The sequence below is a fragment of the Thunnus albacares genome, chromosome 15 (genome assembly GCF_914725855.1).
Source record: "Thunnus albacares chromosome 15, fThuAlb1.1, whole genome shotgun sequence".
NCBI lineage: Eukaryota > Metazoa > Chordata > Actinopteri > Scombriformes > Scombridae > Thunnus > Thunnus albacares.
The window spans coordinates 14,806,297-14,825,386 of NC_058120.1; the positions used below are offsets into that span (position 1 = coordinate 14,806,297).

Here is a 19,090-nt window from a genome sequence, read left to right on the forward strand (position 1 = left end):
TTTTACTCTGATGGGTTATTCAAATCTAGTGCAAGCAACAGATTACATATATTATAGATATTAGATGAGATTCTTGAGTGTTTTATCTTCTATTTTGAGTATTTCACAATTCAGAGTATTTATTATTATTATTTCTAATATTTATCCTGAGTAATTTATTGTAAAACTACTTTTTATCTAGGTGTTTGTGAGATCTATGATGTGTATTGCTGTTAAATTATATGGCAGCCTTATGTGTCCTTATCTTAATAGACTTACAATGACTGTTAATGTATAATGTAGGGTGAGGTATAATGTTAACCATGTTCACCATGTTAGCATGTTAAAATTCACTAATTAGCACAGCTGAGGCTGATCGGAATGAAAGCGTTAGTCAAGTTAATAATTTGACCGGATGATGATGCTAAATGAAAAGTTACAGTTCATCAAAGTAATTAGATTAATCCTCTGGGCACCATGAATGTCTAACATCCCCCCCAAAAAAGGACCCTAACCCTAAGAAATAATCCAATTGACCATATTTTGATTTAATCAATCTGCTAGACATTTTGAGAGGCGAGTGTATGTAGGAATTTGTGGCCAGTTTCCGACAGGGCAGCTTCTCTGCAGCAGGCCGTCCTGTCATGCCTGTTTCCTGGCCACAGGGTTAGGGTTGATGCCCAGACATCTGCTCCTGTGGACAGACTCTGGCACGGGCACAGTTAATATCTGCTAGTGTAACATGGAAAGTTGTTAATACGTATGTTTGAAAGGGAATAAAATAGTGTGAGTGAACATCAGTAAATCAAGAAGCCTGAGACAAGCAGGACAGCTGCTAAAGAGCTTTTATTGGGCACTTTGTGCATCAAATCCTTTACAAAAATGGAGAACACAACATCCATTAAAAATATTTAATAACTTTTGTGCCATGACATGTAATGTTAGAATAACTTCATATAAAAAGGAAAAAAAAACATTATATTAGGAAGAATAGAAATTTGGATATATATTGTAGAAAAAAAAACCAAATGATGACCCACATCCATTCTCTTAATAAATATATACACAATAAGTACTGAGATAAAAAAAAGATGGATCATATAGATCCTTTTAGCATGTTTTCTGTGGATATATACATCAATATTTTCATAAAAAATCTGGTTTATCAGTTAATATGTATTATATACTGTAGCTATGGCAACAGAGGACATTTTTCTGAACCTAAATATCATATTGCACTTCCAGTACGGTCTGTGCGGACTGTGCTGGACATTCATTGACCTTTTTCATCAACATTCAGAAAATTACACTACGGGGGAAGGGTAGCTGCATTTTAGTATCACTATCATTATCTTTACTGCCTATATAATACTTACAAAGAAGCCATTATTTAAATTGATCTGAGGAAAAAAGCCATTTCATTCACAAACAACATGTAGCCTATATGCTAAACAATACAACAAACATCGATACAACGCTACCCTAATTGTATGATGGCGAAGAAAATTTTACACACTAAATACTGCCATGTTGTTTAGTATTAATACACTGAACCACAGGGGCCCCAGCAACAACAATTTGCTGCCTTCATTTTATGCGCTAAATACCCAACTTTACAGATTGTAATAATCAGTGCTATGGCTTAAGTAAAAGACAAGCCGTTTCTCCTCATAATGTTCAAATATTTGAGAAACACTGCTGCTTGCATAGCATGAGGTATAGCAGCGCCACAAACGCTCTGCACAACACATTTTTTTACAAAAAAAGGCACCAGGCACTCACTGAATACAAAATTGAAGTGTCATAAAAACCAAACTGGTCCTCACTTGTTGATTTCTATGCACAAAAAGGTTTTAAAATTAATCAAAAATGTATAACTTAATCTCTAATTGACATTGTGGTTTATTAAGAGCTATGGCTTCTTAAATACTTCTTGTGGGACTTTAAAAATCTGTTTGTTACATCACAGAGACGACATGATTTAAGATAGCGAGGCATGTAAACCACTACTCCTGGCGGCTCTGTTTCATTCATCCTCCATCCCTCTGTTCTGTTCTGGGTGAGGTCACATGGTCCTGTCCAATCAGATTTCAGTGAGGGTGAGTTTGTACATGCCGCCCAGCTCCTCCATGGAGATCTGGAAGGTGTCTTCGTTGGAGTAGTGTTTGATGATGTTGTCGTCCATGTGGACTAGAATCCTGTTATAGGACAGATGTGAATGTGAGTGTCTTGTTTACTTCATCCCACAGAACAAAGCAGCTTTAAAAAAGGACAAATCCTGACTTATTTGGAAATAAATTGACAATTTAATGAATGCACAAAGAAACCGAGAAATCAGTCAACTGTGTGTATGTATGTAAAAGAAATCCAACAAGTTTCACTGCTACAAGATTTATTATTTGCTGTGGCTTTACCTTCTATATGCAAATGTAATCATCACACAATTTAATTTGTGTTAATTTGTGTTCAATATCCAAATTATGGCGATGCCAGTCAAGCCTGTATGAATCTCTCCGCAGCTCATGATTGGCTGATGTGTATTACAGCAGCTAGTTTGATTGCTAGAGCTCAATCAACTTGCAAATTACCAACTAAAGACCTTTTAGAAATATGATTGAATGCTCACTTTTTTTGGTGGTGATTCTATTGCACACTGTGTTTGACCTTCGAGTAACGGAGAATATGACATAGATCAGCCAATCATAAATATGAGAAAACCATTGGTTTGACTGACACCGTCATTATTTTCATTTTGAATAAATTAGGTTGCAGCTTCATTTGCATATTGAAGATAAAAATGTTTGAGCAAACCCTGGAAGAAAATCCTACAGAAGGAGAACAAACCATAATGTGAAAGTAATTGTATCAGTTCACTCATTTCAAAATATGTCAGGTTTTTTTTTTTGGTCTTTCAAAAGTTTCAGGCATACAGTAATGTGTTAATGGCTGATACTCACCCTTTCTTGCACTTCTTATAAACCTTTCCGACCTTGTCCAAAGGCAATTCATACTTCTCTGAAATCTGATTGAGAGAAAAATACAAGTTAGTGTTAAATTCTTGAAAGGAACATTTAAAAAAAAGAGTAATTCTTACTTGAACACACAACATACACAAAAAAGAGCCAGTTGTTCCATCTAAGAGGCACCTGGCTTTAGTTCATCAGCTCCTTATTCCATTCTCCATAACAACTGTACATGACCCTTGAACTCCTTCTGTCTTTTCAAACTTAGCAACCCCTAAAGTAACCTTATACCTGCCTCTTTCTTTACTTCCATTTACCTTTTACCTTTTACATCTCACCTTCTTCTTCTCTTTTCTCTGCCCAGGACACCCCAACCTCCTCTTTTTATCAACTTTTCTCCTATCCATCCCTTCAAGTAGCCCCTTTTGTACTCTCTCTTAAACTGCCTGTTTTTATTCTCCCCCTCCAATATTTCATCCTCCTCTGGTACTCAGGACACTGGAGGACAGGGTCAGTGTCCTGTCACAGCTCATTTAGTGACTATAGGTCTCAAGCTGCAGTGTGCACGGTTGCTAACGATGATTAAACAGAAAGTGTGATACCAACAAACTGAGGACAACTTACAGCTTCCACCAGGCCGTTCAGCGTGGGATTCTTCAGCATGACGGCATCAAACACCTCCTCTGTCTCCTTGCGCACGTACAGCAAGACTGTGGGGGGGGGGGGTGAGAAGAGGCGGGCAATGTCAAAGCAAAGCATGTATGTTCATGGATGGGATATAAAACACACATTCAACCACAGACAAAGGTCACTGGCAGACGTAGAAAGTTTATTTGCGTCTGCGGTTTTAGGATTTGTGGCTTGATGCACCCCTGTCTTGATTTTGAAGTGGTGAGGCTTGACATATGTTTGATCCATTAATAAATTTAAAAATATATATTACATTGCAAGCCATTTCAATTTAATGATCCAGACTGTAAAGAGGTGCTACAGGACCCAGACAAAGCACACCCAGAAACCATACGCATTGCTGGAAAGAGAGACACACACACACAAACAAACAGACCTCTCATTCATTACACTGAGTCTCCTCAAAATAGATCACACTCTAAATAGATTTTCTCGTATTGTTTTCCGAACCTGCTGCAGGAACTTGCGATATTTGTGGCCTCTGAATAAGACAAATCTGTTTTTCATGTATGCCTCTATTTAAAGACTCAGTGACGTTTTTGCTAGTTTGAATCGCTTCTGTGTATGGACATGAAACAAGTAAAGAAGCGGAAGAGTAACGTAGATGACTGTGTGGTCATGTTTGGCCTCATACTGCTATGTTGTGGTCAAGCCACAGATTTGTTTCGGTCATTATAGTCTGGAGCTGCCACGCATAACTTTGTTTGAGACAGACGTCATTTCAGGAAAGCTATGCAGCAGATGATTGACTGTTTTCTCCTTTACTCAGACATCATCATAACAACCTTTCTCTCCGCTTACTTGACAAACCATCAATTTTCTAACTGGAAAAAACTTGACAGCTGTTGTGGAGCAGTTATAGAAGTAACCACTTAACCTTTCAGTTAATTTAGTTTGATTTCGAGTAAATTTGAGGTGAGAAATTGCTCGTACAGTTTCTAAACGTGCTTCATTATATATCTATAACACCTACCTATCTATAACAACATCTAATTAATGAGCTTCCAAGGTGTCTAGATTCACTGAGTTGCAGCGGCTTGGGGTCCCAACCTTTTTGCCTTTTTGGCTTGTGGCTCCTTAAAATAAAGTCATGTCCACTTGTGAACCCTCAGATTCAGATTCAGAATCAGAAGCAGGTTTATTGCTGAGCAGGTTTGCATATACATGCCTTGGTGTTGTGGTAGGTGATCATAAATAAATAAATAGATAAATAATACAAGTAAAATTTTCCACAAAAATGTAAAAATATATTCTAAATGAAAAGAGCTATTAGAGTTTAAAAAAAAATACATTGTACAAGATATTGACTGGAAATGTGCAAATGTTCACACAGTGTAAACAGAGTCTCATCATGGGTTTTGGCCTTAGTGTGGACATGTGTTGTGTACTAATCCCAAAGAGGGATTTTTAGGGGCCTGAAGAGGTGAAAGTATTCAGTATTTCACAAAATAAGCAAATATTAAAGAAAAATCAGAAAGAGTATACACTGTTTTGTATAATTTAACTATCCTCTTGATGAGAATCACTGATCTAAACACTCACAGTGGTTCGTTGATTGGTTTCGTATCTGATCAGATTCAACAGAGTTTCTTTTGATAGTCTCCAGAGTCAAATCCGGCAGTGAAAATCTGTCTTACTGGATCCAGTCTGACTTTTGTCACTGATTATACAAACTCAGGTGTATTCATGCAGAATCTATGTGAAACAAGCTTTTAATAATCAAGGAAGTACTAAGCTGCTTGAAACTTTCCTTCACACTTCTTTCAGTATGTATTACATACAGTAACAGCCAGTTGTCTGCCTATGAATAGGATCTAGAGTAAAGGGCACTGGCTTGTTTGCATATGTGTGTGCATGTAGTGATCAGAAGTATTTTGTTGGGTCACTGGAGGCCTTGGCCACGTGTGTGTGTTTTGAAAGACCTGGAATAATCACATGGCCCAGAGAGTATGTGTGTGTGTGTGTGTGTGGGGGGGGGGGGGCCTTCAGGGGCCGACCACAGCAAACACATGCATGTGCACACTCTTTTACATGCTGATTTAGCCCCAGAGAAGAGCATCGTTGCAAGACCCCTGATCAGCATGTGAACAGTGGAAGCATTGCACTGCAGCAACACACGTGCACACAAACACGCACAACACACACACACATAGTACCTTTCTTTGGTTCATCCACTCTCGGCATCTTGTTGGGGGGAGAACCGAACTCTTCATCGCTGAAGGGTAATCTCTTCATCCCCGAGCTGCAGTGGACACAGATACACAAATTACGACCAGCTAACAGGCTGTGAAACACGACACATATTTCCCAGAGACAACGTATGTAACCCTGTATGCCTTTTACTGGGAAGCTGCCAAAGGTTGCACGTGAAAAGAGGAAATGTGAAATCAGGGCTTCCATGAACTCACCTGTCCTCTCCATCTTCTGTTGTGAAAGGCTGGAAGAGAAACAGAAGGACAGAAATTAACTTAAAAGTAACAAACAACCAACCATATATCAGAAATTAACTTGAAATGCTAAAAATATCAGCTGTAGGTGTCCAAGTATCCTGTATATGTGATCGTAACTGACATAAAAATGCACTTAAATATGATTTTAATCTAAACTCTCCTCACTATACCTAGAATAAATCAGCTTATGGTGCCGTCAGTCATTTTGGTCTCTGGAATTCCACATGAGCTAAGATCTGCTACAACAGTGTCTTCTTTTAAAAGCAGACTAAAAACATTTTTCACAAGCTTTTAGTTAGGTTTAAAGTATACGGTTAACGGCTAAAACTTTTATTTTAGAATCAGTATTATTATTATTATTCCCTTTTTAATAATATGTATGTTTTTTTACATGTAATATTTTGTCATGTATGATTTTGTCATGTATGATCTTTGCCTATTTTTCTTGCTATCTTGAAGCACATTGGGACTACGTGTGTCGTATGAAACGTGCTTGAACTCTTTTAGGGAAGTTCATGTTTGAAAATGTACTAATTTGCAACTGCTGCAGTTCTAACACTTTGTGTGGAGCAGCTACATCAGCTAAACAGTTCAAAGAAAATGTCAGCAGCCAAGTCCAAAAGGTTTCCTACATGTGCTCTATGTTGACCCACTTATTCTGTATTCATCACTGAGAACTGATCCCATCCAGCTCCTCCACTGTATAGCTATATTTGGAGCAAGGCCTGTGCAGTTACAGCTGGAGAAACAGTGATCAAAGTGCAAGTCAGGACCTCGCTGGGGTCACAGGTTACTTTTTGAGAGTCAGAACATTATTAATTGGATAGGACATTATTTATCTCATCATGAATTCAGTTTTTTTCCACAGTTGCTCCTTTTTTAGGGGCTGTAAACCACAAAGCGAACAAATCTTCTTCAACGCATTAATTATTTAAAAAAATGCATGAAGTCAGTGGGGGAAAAAAAAATATTTTTTATTCTTGGAAAGCTGCAGTTTTTCTGCACTTTTTGCCTTGCGACTGTATTGATTGCAGGCGTTACTGTTAATAGAATTCTATTCTGAGCGGGAACTCAGTAAACCCAGTTTATCAGAAACTGATAGCAGGGCCATGGAGGGTTTAGTCAGGTTCAATGTCACTGGTAACACCAAAAATAACCTCCTGTCCCTCCCTCTCTGCCCTACTGCTAGCTAAGTACACTTAGTGAGAGAAAGAATGAGAGAAGCCTTTTTTTTTTGTTGGTCGGACTGCTCAGAATGTGACCAGCAGGGGGCGCTCAAAGTTCACAAATAGTCAAATTTCTGAATGGGTGTAAATCATTCTCCCTGTGAAGTGATCTTCCACATAAATAAAGCAACTCATCATACATGTCCGCTCATGGAAAACATAAAAAAAGCCTCATTATGAACCAAAAATCTAATATATGTGTAGGCGACATGTAGACACACACACACACACACACACACACACCTCTGTAACTGTCATGTGACATGTTCATCTTAGCTGGAAGAAGCAGAGCTCAGAGTCCAGCCACATAGAAGATGGCTGCTGCAGGTTAACACTGATAAAAACTTGACAAACTGCAAATCTTTCTATACTTATACATATATGTATGAATATATATCTGTCCTTCTCTCCTCTTCCACTTTTAGCATTCACACATTATTAACAAAACCTCTTCCCTTTGCTCTGAGCATAAAGGTAGCAGTGCAGGCAGTATCTTCTAAACACCCTGGTTTGTTTTGAGTCATTGGTAAATGATTCATCCTGTGAGTAAGCATCTGAAATCCCGCCATCAGTATCTACGACTCCTATCAGAACAACCAGAACTCTCTATTCTTGCCAACAAACAAGCAAGCAGGTCACTCCGACCCTGCTGGCTGCTGATGTGTGGGTGGAGGCTGGAAAAAACAAACTGTTTATGGACCACCTAAGATGTGCCATAAGTGCTAAATCAACACAGCTAAAGACATGTTTATGATCAGAAATGCCATTAAAGACAAACAACACTGCTGAAATTCAAGCTTCATGTCTGTGAACTGACACTCACATGACGCTGGAAGGTAGAGAAGTGAACGTCGGGTATGAAAAGGACAGGCTGGGTCTCCATGTCGGTCATCATCTTGAAGATGGTCACATCATTGCGTTTCTGGAGGATGGGCACTTTGACATCCACAACTAGGAGCCAAAAAGAAGACACAACAGGGTGCAGTTTAATAAGTGTGCATTAAGTGATTTTTTTGGCCACTTGGGGGCAGCACAACAAGCTGTAAATTCAACACTGACACATTATAATCTCATAAAGCTGTTTTTGGTAAATGTGTCAGCAGACAGATACACATCCAGCAGACACAGAACAACATTAGCATTTATTTTAAGACGTACTTCTGGCTATCTGACAAAAGTAAGTGCAATAGTCACTCTTCTTTTAGCTGTCTCTCTCTCTCCAATAACCTCTCACTTTAGCTGCTAAATGCTCCACTATGTTCACCAGCTAGTCACTAACTTTGTTTTTTTTAGCTGAAAACAACTTCTGCTCCGCCTGGAAACAAGGTTGATGTTCACAAGAGTGGTGAAAGTGAATCAAACAGTGAAGTTTGGGGCCATAAAACCAAAACAATGAGCTGAATGTCACTAAAACCATCCATACAACTGAGACAGACTATAAAATCAGGTGATCATTCTCCCTAGGTTTTCTTTCTCATTAAACATTTAACCTTTGGTTCACATAGAAATATTGAATAGTGCAGCTTTAAGACAAAAAAGATCATCTTATGACTGTGTTTTAGGTGATTTGAGATGACATGCAGGCAGTCATGTCTGAACTTGTCAAATTGACTGTTGTTTCTTTGTCTGTCATGATGTGTAACCGATGCCAAAACTGATGTTTTTTCAAAGGAATCATTACATATCTATGTGTCATCACTATGACAATACACCTAATATACTCCTGAATGGGTAGGTTTTGGTTAGGGAGGATCAAATAACAGAAGTTTCACACCCCTGTTTATTCATATCATATTATTAACTATTCCTGAATGACTCACAGGACAGGCCAGGGTTGTGCTCAGGCACCTTCCCTTTCCGGCGAGACTGTTTCCTCTCTTCGTCCCGGATCTTCCTCTCAGCCCCCTTGTCACAGAAGACTTTAATCTGGCAGTAGGCGCGATGGATGGGCTTGTTGCTGCGGTTGTTGTAGCTATAGGTGTCGATCTGCAGGTTGAGGGGAAGGCCCTTCACGCCCTTCTGAGAGGAGAAGTCTGTGCTCAGACAGTTGACCGAGATGAAGATCTGTAGTGGTTTAGAGGAGAGAGCAAGTGGGGAGAAAGACAGGAGCAATTAGACAGAGGAGACTGGAGTTAAAAGCAAAATGAAAGTGACAAAGTTAAACACTTACAAGCCTTGTTTGTCAAAAATAACCAACAGCAACTTTTAGTGATACTTAAATCATACAACAGCCGCTTTTATATCATAAAGTTTTCAAAGCAGCATCATTGTGGATCACTGACAGCTGCCTTTCTGCAGCAAGCACTGCCATTGTTCAGTCATCAGGCTGCTTTCAGTGTTCTGTGCTGACCTCTATTGGTCGACTCAAGTGATCACATGCTTATTTTCCTACGGTAGGGATGCTCCTTTGTCCTCCTGGTGCTTGTATTGAAAACAGGTTGACATCATTGTGTCAACAAAGCACACTATCATAACAGAGCAATTGAAAACACCCTGCAGAGTGGATCCTAGAGCTACGCTGCATATAGACAATGAGATTAATTTAAAAAAAAAAAAAAAAAAAATACATGTACCTGAATTCATTTGTGCATTTAAGCAGTATACTTAAAAACTAGATTATTATTATTACCTTGTTCAAGAAATCAAGTTTAATTTTTCTTAGTGGACATTTTCACTTATAGCAGCTACATGGCAAAACATTTAAAAACAGAAAACAAACAATCAACTGAAACGAGATCATTCTCACTAAAAGACGTTAAAAAATATCCAGTTTCTGTATTTAACCCCAGAGCAGGTTAACGTTAGGGAGAGGCTGCCCCTTGCAAATACATATATACACTGCAGGGAAATCGCCCTGGGGGCAAGCCACAGTTACACACCTGCTCACACACACACACACACACACACACACACACACACACACACACACATCTCCATCTATCATGTAACACCTCACTGATGAGAGGCTCAAACAACCTGGCGTGGCGGTGCTTACAAAAACACACACTCAGTAATGTCATGAACACACACAAGGATGAACATCCTATGAACACAAGCCTCAAGTCATAAGACAGTTAGACCCACATCCGGGTGTGTGTGTGTATGACAGAGAGAGAGAGCGAGAGAGGAATGTTTGTGCAAGCAACTGTATTTATACTAAGTAGCCTAAAGAAAACTATTGCGAAAGAGATTAGCCGCAGCACCATGTTGTCTCTTTATCTGTTTGTGAGCCTGTCAGTCATCTTCCATCTCAGACTAACAGTGCCAGAGAGCAACATGAAGGTTAACAACAAACTCAAGAGGAAGCCAACTCAAGAGAAAAGAAGAAATTCATTCCTCCTCTTTGTCACCTCTCCTACCAGTCGAACAGGATTTCAACAGGCTGGACGGTAGAACCGTTCAATCTGGTCCCTGTGCCCCCCGCCGAGTTTCCTCATTCCTACACTCTTTGTTGTTCCTGTGTGGTTGTGCGGAAATACCTCAACATACAGCATCACAATAGGGGTGACAGGCAGGTTGGACCAGTCAAGAAAGCGCGTGCAAAGTGCAGGAAAACTCGAATGCACACACCTCCTTGTCACTGCGTAACCTGACCAAACACACGTGGAGGGGGCAGCAGATTGACAGCATCATCACTCTTCTATTCAAGCCCCCGTTCTCCGCTCATATTGAGAGTTCAAGAGAAGGAAGTGTCTGGAAATCAGTGATCTTATGAACCAAACACTACACTTGTTCTTACATGCATACTGAAGAGGAAAAGGTTAGTGTGCAGATGTTTATTTTATCATCTTACTTTGGCCTCCTCGTTGGTGTCCCAGGTGAAGGAGATGGCGTTGTAGGAAATCTCCTCGATGTTGCCGATAGTGTTGAAGCTTTCCTTGTAATCGGCTGTAACAGCAGACAAAATTCAATCATAAACAAATCAACACCTGGTTATTGTTATTTACTAAGTGACTGTGTGTGACCTTCTGTGGTTTTAAAGTCTGCAGATTTAATCTCCTGCCTGACTAAGTGAACCTGTCAAAACCAAAACAACACACCTTTTTCTGTCAGCTACCACTAAGCTGCCCTTTCAAGCAACCACTCAACTGTGCAGACACACAAGGATTAATCGTGTTAAAAATACAACCCTAAATGCCTCAGCTGTCAGTCAATCAGTGTTTCAGGATGAATCATTGGATCATAACACTTTTTTTCCTACCAAATACTGCACATTTTTATTTAGTTGAATCAAAAAACTTTCATTATTCTTACCGATGTCAAGACATCTCTGCTTGGCGGTGTGCTGTCTGGAGTGCCAGTACTTCCAGTGTTTCAGCTGATCATCTCTGCACTTCTCCTCTCCAAACACCACCATCACGACACTCTAGCAATGGAATAACACAGAATGACAATTGTAAATACGAATAATTTCATGTAAATCTGTTTTTTCATTGTCAATAATGCTCATATAGAAGTTCTTATGTCTTCATTTCTTACCCTGACTTTGGTGATGGGTTGCTGCATGCCTTTGTTGTCAATCTCCCTGAGGGTGATTGGGTAAAACTGGCCCTTGTTGAGGTACGTCATCGTCCCGTCACCTGTCTTCTGACGCAGAGACTTGGATGCCTCAAGAGTGTACTCAAAATTATTCCTAAAACATACAGAGAGCAGACTCAAGTAAAAATCAAGAAAAAACATGAGTTCTTTTATGTAAAACTGGATAACTCTGAAATTTTATAATCAGGAAATGTATGTATGACTCAAGAGAAACTAAAACAATACGGTAAAAGTGAATGTAACACGCTTCATTTAGCCGCTGTGGCCTAATCGTGACCTAAAATCAGTGTGGTGTCACAGCGAGGGCCAGATAACGTGTGCAGACTCTGTCTTTTCACACGGTGTGGAGTCTGGTGTTTCTCCCCTGTGACTGCAATGAATAAGGCCATTCTGCAAGTGTTGTGTCAGAGCTGAATGGTGGTGTGGCGCTGGAAGCCGGGCGGTGGGCCGGCGGCAGCACGACTTACCCCGACACGGTGTCAAAATGAGTGTAGTCCTCAGGCGCCATGGAGGCCATACGTAACTGGAGATCCCCTGGGAAGGAAAACACCTGCACCACACAAAGAAGACAGAGAGAAAGACAGAGGGAGAAGTGAGATACAGGGAAAAAAAGGATATTAAACAGCTACTTGCTTTGATTTTAAATGATTTATTCTGATAAATAACCTGAGGTATAATCAGTATTTTATTATAGTGCCCCTCAGGGATTTACTTTCTTTCTTTCTTCCACCTCTTATCACAGTTTTATTGTGATTTTATTAACTCATTCTTCCCCGTCATCCTCATTTCTTTTACTTCAAATGGATTTTCCCTCCCCTTCACCCACTCCTGTACAGGGGTTTTGTTGGGTTACTCTTTTCTGAGGTAATTCCCCTCCAGGTTAAAAGGAGAAAGAGGAGAGAGAAAGAGCTTTGGCTATTGTAGGAGAAAAGTACAGCACTTTATTGTGTTGGTGAGACAATGGCATAATAACACACTGGCCGCTATTTTGGCATGTTCAAATAAAACCAGGGAAGGCTGAGCCCACCGCTGGCTCCATGGGATCAGGTGAATATCCTATTGTCTGATGGGAGAGATCTGAGAGGGGGAGAGGAGAGGAAAGCGAAGGAGAGGAGGAGGAGGGTGGTGTGGGAGAGCATTAGCGGGATTTAGAAAGAGGGGGTATTGGATCGAAACACTCACCTCCTGGGAACCGTCCTTGAAACTCTCTGAGAAGGTGGAGTCGGGGGGCGTGCGGGAGTGGGTGCTGGGGCTGAACTGGACCGAGTTGTGGGTGAGCTGCCGGTCAAAGACGCTCACGTGGCTGTCGGTTTCAGTGCAGTTGTTTGGCACGGTCACTGAGAAGCCGTGGGTGGGCACCTCCGTCTTGATGGGTGTGTAGTTTGGCAAGGTCGCAATGGAAACTGTGACGGTCGTGTCTGAAATACAAAAAACACAGACAAAAATCAGATGATCAGGTTTTCTGTTTTTTTTTTAAGCTCTTATCTGTTTATGTGATTAAATGTGAACAGACCTGGTGAGGCGAATTGGGCCCTCTTGTCCTGGGCCAGCTGAAGAATATTGAAGGGCCCCTTGAGGACCTGGATTCTGCTCTCCATACCGGCTTCCTGGAGAGGAGCAAGAGAGTGTCCTGCCTGAAGCTGATGTCTGCAACAAAAAAGAGAAGGGAAAAATATGATATATGGCATATGACTTCATCCAAAAAACCTCTTTCGTACCTTCTGCCATCTCTCTGCGACACTCTGTGAAGAAAAAGGTGACATAAGCACATAAACACCTTCAGGATCCAAACCCTAAATATCTCAGGATTTTATATTTTAACTAATTTTTAACCTACTTTAAATTGTTTGAAACTCTGTTCTCTGTTTTTTTTCTATTTTGTATAAATATGATGTGTTCATGTGCTTTGTGTTTCACTGTTGCACAAGCAAATGCCCTTTGAGGACAATTAAAGTGATTTATTTATTGATTGATTAACCTTAGATAACCGATATGTACGTACCAATCTTGGATTCAGGTACTACGGATCATTTTAACATATTTAAACAGCTTTCATGCTAAATTCTTTCATCCTCTTCTAAGATCTGACAGCTTTGTTAATTAATGACTCTTGTAAAAGGCTTTTTGTCTTGCTGAAAAGGTTTGGAGAAGCAAAGTGCTCACACAAGAACAAACGTGAGTGCAGTTAGATGAGCAGATTCTACTATGTCCAGCTCCCTCGTATATGCAATGAGCACACAAAACTGAGAGAATGTGAAGAGCTTGAATCTCTCCATTCCCTTCATGCGCTGGTTCCCTTCTGCTGTGCTTTCATTTTTAAAGGGGGTATTAGGTGAGGGCTGCCGCTCACCTTTTGTTGGGATCCACATCAGAGATGAGTGCATCTGGCTTGCTCTGCGTTATTGTTCTCTTCTCCCTGGGCACCTGTATAGGAGGGTAAACACAGCCGCTCAGTGTCTGACCACATCACATCCAACAAGCCGGGGTCATCCTGCTGTCTATATGGGTAGCTAGATCAGTTACATGGCATGCGCTCTGCCTCGCAGATGTTGTGTATTGGTGGGATTTCATTATTAAGGAAGATCATATAGGTAAAGCCTGTAAGGATTTGGTGACTCAAAAGCAGGTAGCTCCAGGTCTGAAAAGTGAAGCCAATGCAGAAGTGACTTAAACCTGCATTCTCTCTGATGGCCATCAGGGGGCGACTCCACTGGCTCCAAGAAGAAGTCCATTTGTATGGAAGTCTATGAGAAAATGACCATACTTCTCACTTGATTTACTACTTCAGTAAACACTTTCATAATGAGTTTATGGTCTCAATCGCTAGTTTCAAGTCTTCAATACAGTTTGATGCTCATTTTATAAATTAAGGTCCCATTTAGAGCAAAATAGATGATACAGCAGGGTATGCTTTAGGGCATTGCTATGTTGTTATTGACAAGTCGCTACCATGATGACAACATTGGTTAGGTAACATCACCATGGCGTAACCCTAGATTCACAGAGTATAGGCTTAGCCATAGCTGTCCCTATTTTAGTGTGTTTTCAGTTCATGTAAGTTAATTGTAACATTTTGTTTGCCTAGAAAAGTTTTGTTCAGACCCTCTAAGGGGTCTGATGTTCAGTTTTTCCAGTGAGTACATTTTGTTTAATGGTTTTAAGCTTATTTTTCACTAGCGAAAATTAGCATTAGTATTAGCATTATCACAGTTAACCATAGACTGTAAATGCACCGTGCTAACAAAGCTAGCAGCTAGCAGCTAGCAGCTAGCGAAAGGGTTAGCCCCACCCTCTTGTCCAAATATGGTCACTTCTGGCTACAAAAATCCAAGATGGCGACGGTCAAAATGCCAGATTCAAGGCTTCAAAATGGGTGTCCACTAAACAATGGGTGACGTCACGATGGCTACGTCCATTTTTTTTTTTTTTTTTTACAGTCTATGGTAACTAATCCCCTCACATAATATTTTGTTTGGAGAATCATTTTCCTGATACCTTGTAGTAGTCGTAAAGCAGGCCGAGGGCTGCAGCACTGTCCTCGTCTCCATTGATGCTCATCATGGCCTTGGTGGCTGCTGTCAGCGGGTTCTCCAGAAATGATTTCCAGGCTTCATCCTCTGTGGTGAAGGAGCGACGCTGGCCGCCATAGCCGGAAACCAGGACCGCACGCTTGCTGCAAGAGAAGAACATTTTATAAGTTACTGTGTACAAACCAATTACTAAGCTGTTAAAGCAGCTCTTAAAAGGACCCTTGTGTACAATTTAGTGGCATCTAGTTTTGAAGTGGCAGATTGCAAACAACTGAATACTCCTCCAAGCGCGTAGGAGAACCTACGGTGGCTGTGAAACTCACAAAAAATGTGAAAGGCCCTCTCTAAAGCAAGTGTTGGGTTTGTCTGTTTTGGGCTACTGTAGAAATATGGCGGTGCAACATGGCGGACTCCATGGAAGATGACCCGTTCCTTATATAAAAAGTGCTCATTCTAAGGTAACAAAAACACAATGATTCCTATTTTCAGGTGATTAATTAAAACAGACTCATGAATATTTTATTCCATTTCTGCCAAGTCCGTTCCACTAGATGCCAATAAATTCTACACACTGCAACTTTAAGGCTGATACCTGCTTATGTGGTTTCATTTTAAGCTTTTTATCAAATTATATTCTTTTAAAAAAGTATGTTTAATGTCAGCATTTGAAGACAGTACTGCATGGACACTACAAGAGATAATATAGAGCCTAGGATGATATATCCCTTCATGAGCTTCTCCTCAAGCTTTCAACAGACTAACACTCCTCACTCACTTCATACAAGTCCACAAAGCCAAGACCTACAATCACAGCCTCGTTCAAAACAGACAAACAGGTTACAAGAGAGAGATTAACGACATAGATATTCTTTATCTTTCTTATCGGACCAGTTGTTCAAGCTTTTCAATGATTGTGCAACAAATCTCAGCCATCGAACGGCCAGGGTTTCTTGAAAGAAAGATGCTCTACAGGCTTGTCCAGTGTGACGACTCGTTTGCAGATTACCTATTGGCTGAGAAGTTGACCGCAAATGACGCATGTGACTCTGCTACATTCCTGTGTTTTAACAGCTCTGTGCTAATGTTTTTGTAAGACATCCTGCTTATGAAAGAATAATCGTGAGCAATAATTGTCACTGCCTAGGTGACGCCTTCTCATCCTCCTGCACATCGAGAGGCCTTGAGAGTCACTGCTTTGTAAACTGAACTCTGACTTGGACCAGTAAGAAAACAATTGGCATAGCATTTGTGTTTTTTCGCGTCTATCAGGTGCTTGTTAAGTTATATGTTAATTCAACTTACAGAACTTGCCTTAAATTTAAGTGAAAATGTAGATAAGGCACCTTGTTTCAACATGTAAGAACAACGTGAACATTTCAACACTGAAATTTACAGTAAATGTTTGCACAGCTTATATTTACTCAGATGTGTTAGGCCTGATGACTAGATCAAAGTCAGTCGAGTTCTTGCTATTAAAGTTTCATCTAGATCATTAGCCCTCCTTGTCAATCTTCAAACCCCTATAACACATCTTCAACCATCCTGGCACCAAAATCCATCTGCTGATTCTCTGCCACAACAAAGTAATTATGACAAAGTGTAAACAGACTGGCTCAGTTTCCAAGTGGAGTATCTACAACAAATACAGCCTTTTTCCTCTCAATGGTCAAAGCAAAGTGATAATTAGTAATCCTATATCTAATTGTGCCATTCATAAAGCGCAACCTGATAAGATTCAGTATTTACTGGCAATAAAACTCTCAATGAAATGCAATCCATTAGTAAAACAAAGAGTGTTTGTTTGGCTGTCAAAGAAATTAACGTTCAGATTTAGAAAATTAAGTCAGTAATGTAGCATGAGTTCACAGACGTACGTCACTTTTAATGTACATGAGCACACACATATCACAAATATACAGTATTTTTCTTTTGTATAAACATTTAGAGATGTGTGTGTTTAGTTGTCTAATTTTTGAGCCCCAAATTTGACAAAACATTTGAGTTAAATCCACTAAAACCTCATACAGCCCTGTGCTTGCTTACATTGTCTGTCTGGCCAACGCCTAGCAGGTGTACAGTTTCACCTCTGTCAAAAGTCTCCTTCTCATTGCCCTCAAAAACCATACAGAACATATAAGCTAAACATCTCTCACAGCATGAAAAAAAAATATTTTTATTTACATCCTGCTCAGTGAATCGGATGATCAAACCTCTTAAATGGAAATAAAAACGAGCTGCAGATAGTTTTTTTTTTTTTTTTTTAGCTGACAGCTCTCTGCTGATGTTTATTCCTGAACAAACATCATTAAGACTATACACATAACTGTTAGAGCTTAAAGCAAAATCAAACACTAAACCGCCCATCTGTATCATGGGACAGTTTTTTTTATTCTAACAGGCGCCTCTGCTCGCACGACAGGTGGAGATACACCTGTACAGGCTTGAACATGACAGGTGAAATAAGCGGAGTTACACCATGGGAAACTACGAGACAGTGTAATCACTTTCCCTCTTGGCAGGCAGTCTTACAGTAAACTTACCCTCAACAACAAAAAGGAGCTATGTCAATCCTAAATATTCAATAAAATGCTGTACAAATAGGCTATGAGAACTTTTTTTTAAAAAAAAAAAATATCAGGCAGCAGCTGCAGGTCAGAGGTGGACCACAGCGGGCTTTTAAAATCCACCTGTGCCATCAGCTCAGAAAAAGCAAAAACAGTGTAAAAAGAAAATCCAAAGAAGTATTTAGAGTCAGTATTAGAAGCTTATAGTGTCAACCTGTTTCTTGAGCAGGGTAAAAGTGGAGAGTCAGGACAACTTACCTGTCATGCTCCTGTGACATCTCGGTCGGTCGAACTGGACTTTCTAGTTGGTACTGAAAATCCGATCCGTCTTCTTTACCGTGGAAGACTCCTCCGCTAACACTGTATGAGGGCTGCGGCAACAAACAAGGTCCCCTACTGAGAGAACGGGTTTTGTCGGCTTTTCTCGCTTTTTTGGGGCAATGCTGAGAAATTAAGGCCGGTTTTACCTGTGACAGGGCCGCGGATTGGATTACAGGTGGACGTGGGGGCGGGGCCAAGCTGTCAATAACCCGCTCTGAGGTTGTGATTGGCTCACACAGCTGGCCTACCTGAGATGTGGAGGGACTCAGGGTGAAGCAGTGGAAGAACAGGGTTTAACAGCTGTGATTTTATCATGTTTGGATCATTAGTTGTGGAGAAAATCATATATGCAAAGTGATAGTTAATTGAGCGAAGACAAAAACAAGATTATAAAAAAGATAAAAACAGAAGAGTGAAGTTCAAAAACTTCAAAACATGCAATCAGCTGATCAAAACCATGAAAAAGTTTATAATGGTATTAAAATAAAACAGAAAAATAGTTCATTTATTCCCAATTGTTCTTGGAAACTATGCAGCACTAAAGTTAAAAAAAAAAAGTGAAAGAAACAGAAACTGATTTTGTGAATATATGGTTGGTGCAGGTACAAACACTGAGTTGGCTGTTCAAATATGAAACATTTAAACCATAGTTAGTTGGTGAAAGCTTGCGAGTTGAGAGATAAACTTTAGGCTTGAAGCAGTTTCTTTCTTTATTTCTTCTGCTTCTCAGTGTGCAGTTCATCTGAAAATTGAAACATGTGGTTTTTATACCTGCAAATTTGGAAAAAATCACTCCATAAAATAAAATAAACTTTTTAAAAGTGTGTA

General features: G+C 40.0%; 1 protein-coding gene across 1 annotated transcript; it reads right to left on the reverse strand.

Annotated features, from left to right (window-relative positions):
- Window positions 1-807: 807 nt before the first annotated feature.
- On the reverse strand, window positions 808-18,409 carry grhl1 (grainyhead-like transcription factor 1). Its single transcript, XM_044374108.1, has 16 exons — window positions 18,200-18,409; window positions 15,343-15,520; window positions 14,198-14,271; window positions 13,361-13,494; window positions 13,030-13,265; window positions 12,315-12,397; window positions 11,788-11,941; window positions 11,563-11,674; window positions 11,102-11,196; window positions 9,129-9,372; window positions 8,132-8,259; window positions 6,041-6,069; window positions 5,789-5,874; window positions 3,567-3,652; window positions 2,937-3,001; window positions 808-2,177 (listed from the first exon to the last, which is right to left on the reverse strand). Exons 1-16 carry the CDS (start codon window positions 18,217-18,219, stop codon window positions 2,063-2,065), a joined length of 1,839 nt encoding a protein of 612 aa, XP_044230043.1. The 5' UTR covers window positions 18,220-18,409; the 3' UTR covers window positions 808-2,062.
- Between the last annotated feature and the right edge of the window lie 681 nt (window positions 18,410-19,090).

Bases quoted from the DNA above. Each gene is read 5' to 3' on its own strand.
- grhl1 (XM_044374108.1), bottom strand. From the start codon at position 18,219: ATGTCACAGGAGCATGACAG. The intron at 11,197-11,562 runs GTAAGAATAATG...CTGCTGTTACAG, and splicing joins GCAGAGATGTCTTGACATCG to CCGATTACAAGGAAAGCTTC. The intron at 3,002-3,566 runs GTAAGTTGTCCT...TCTCTCAATCAG, and splicing joins TGAACGGCCTGGTGGAAGCT to ATTTCAGAGAAGTATGAATT.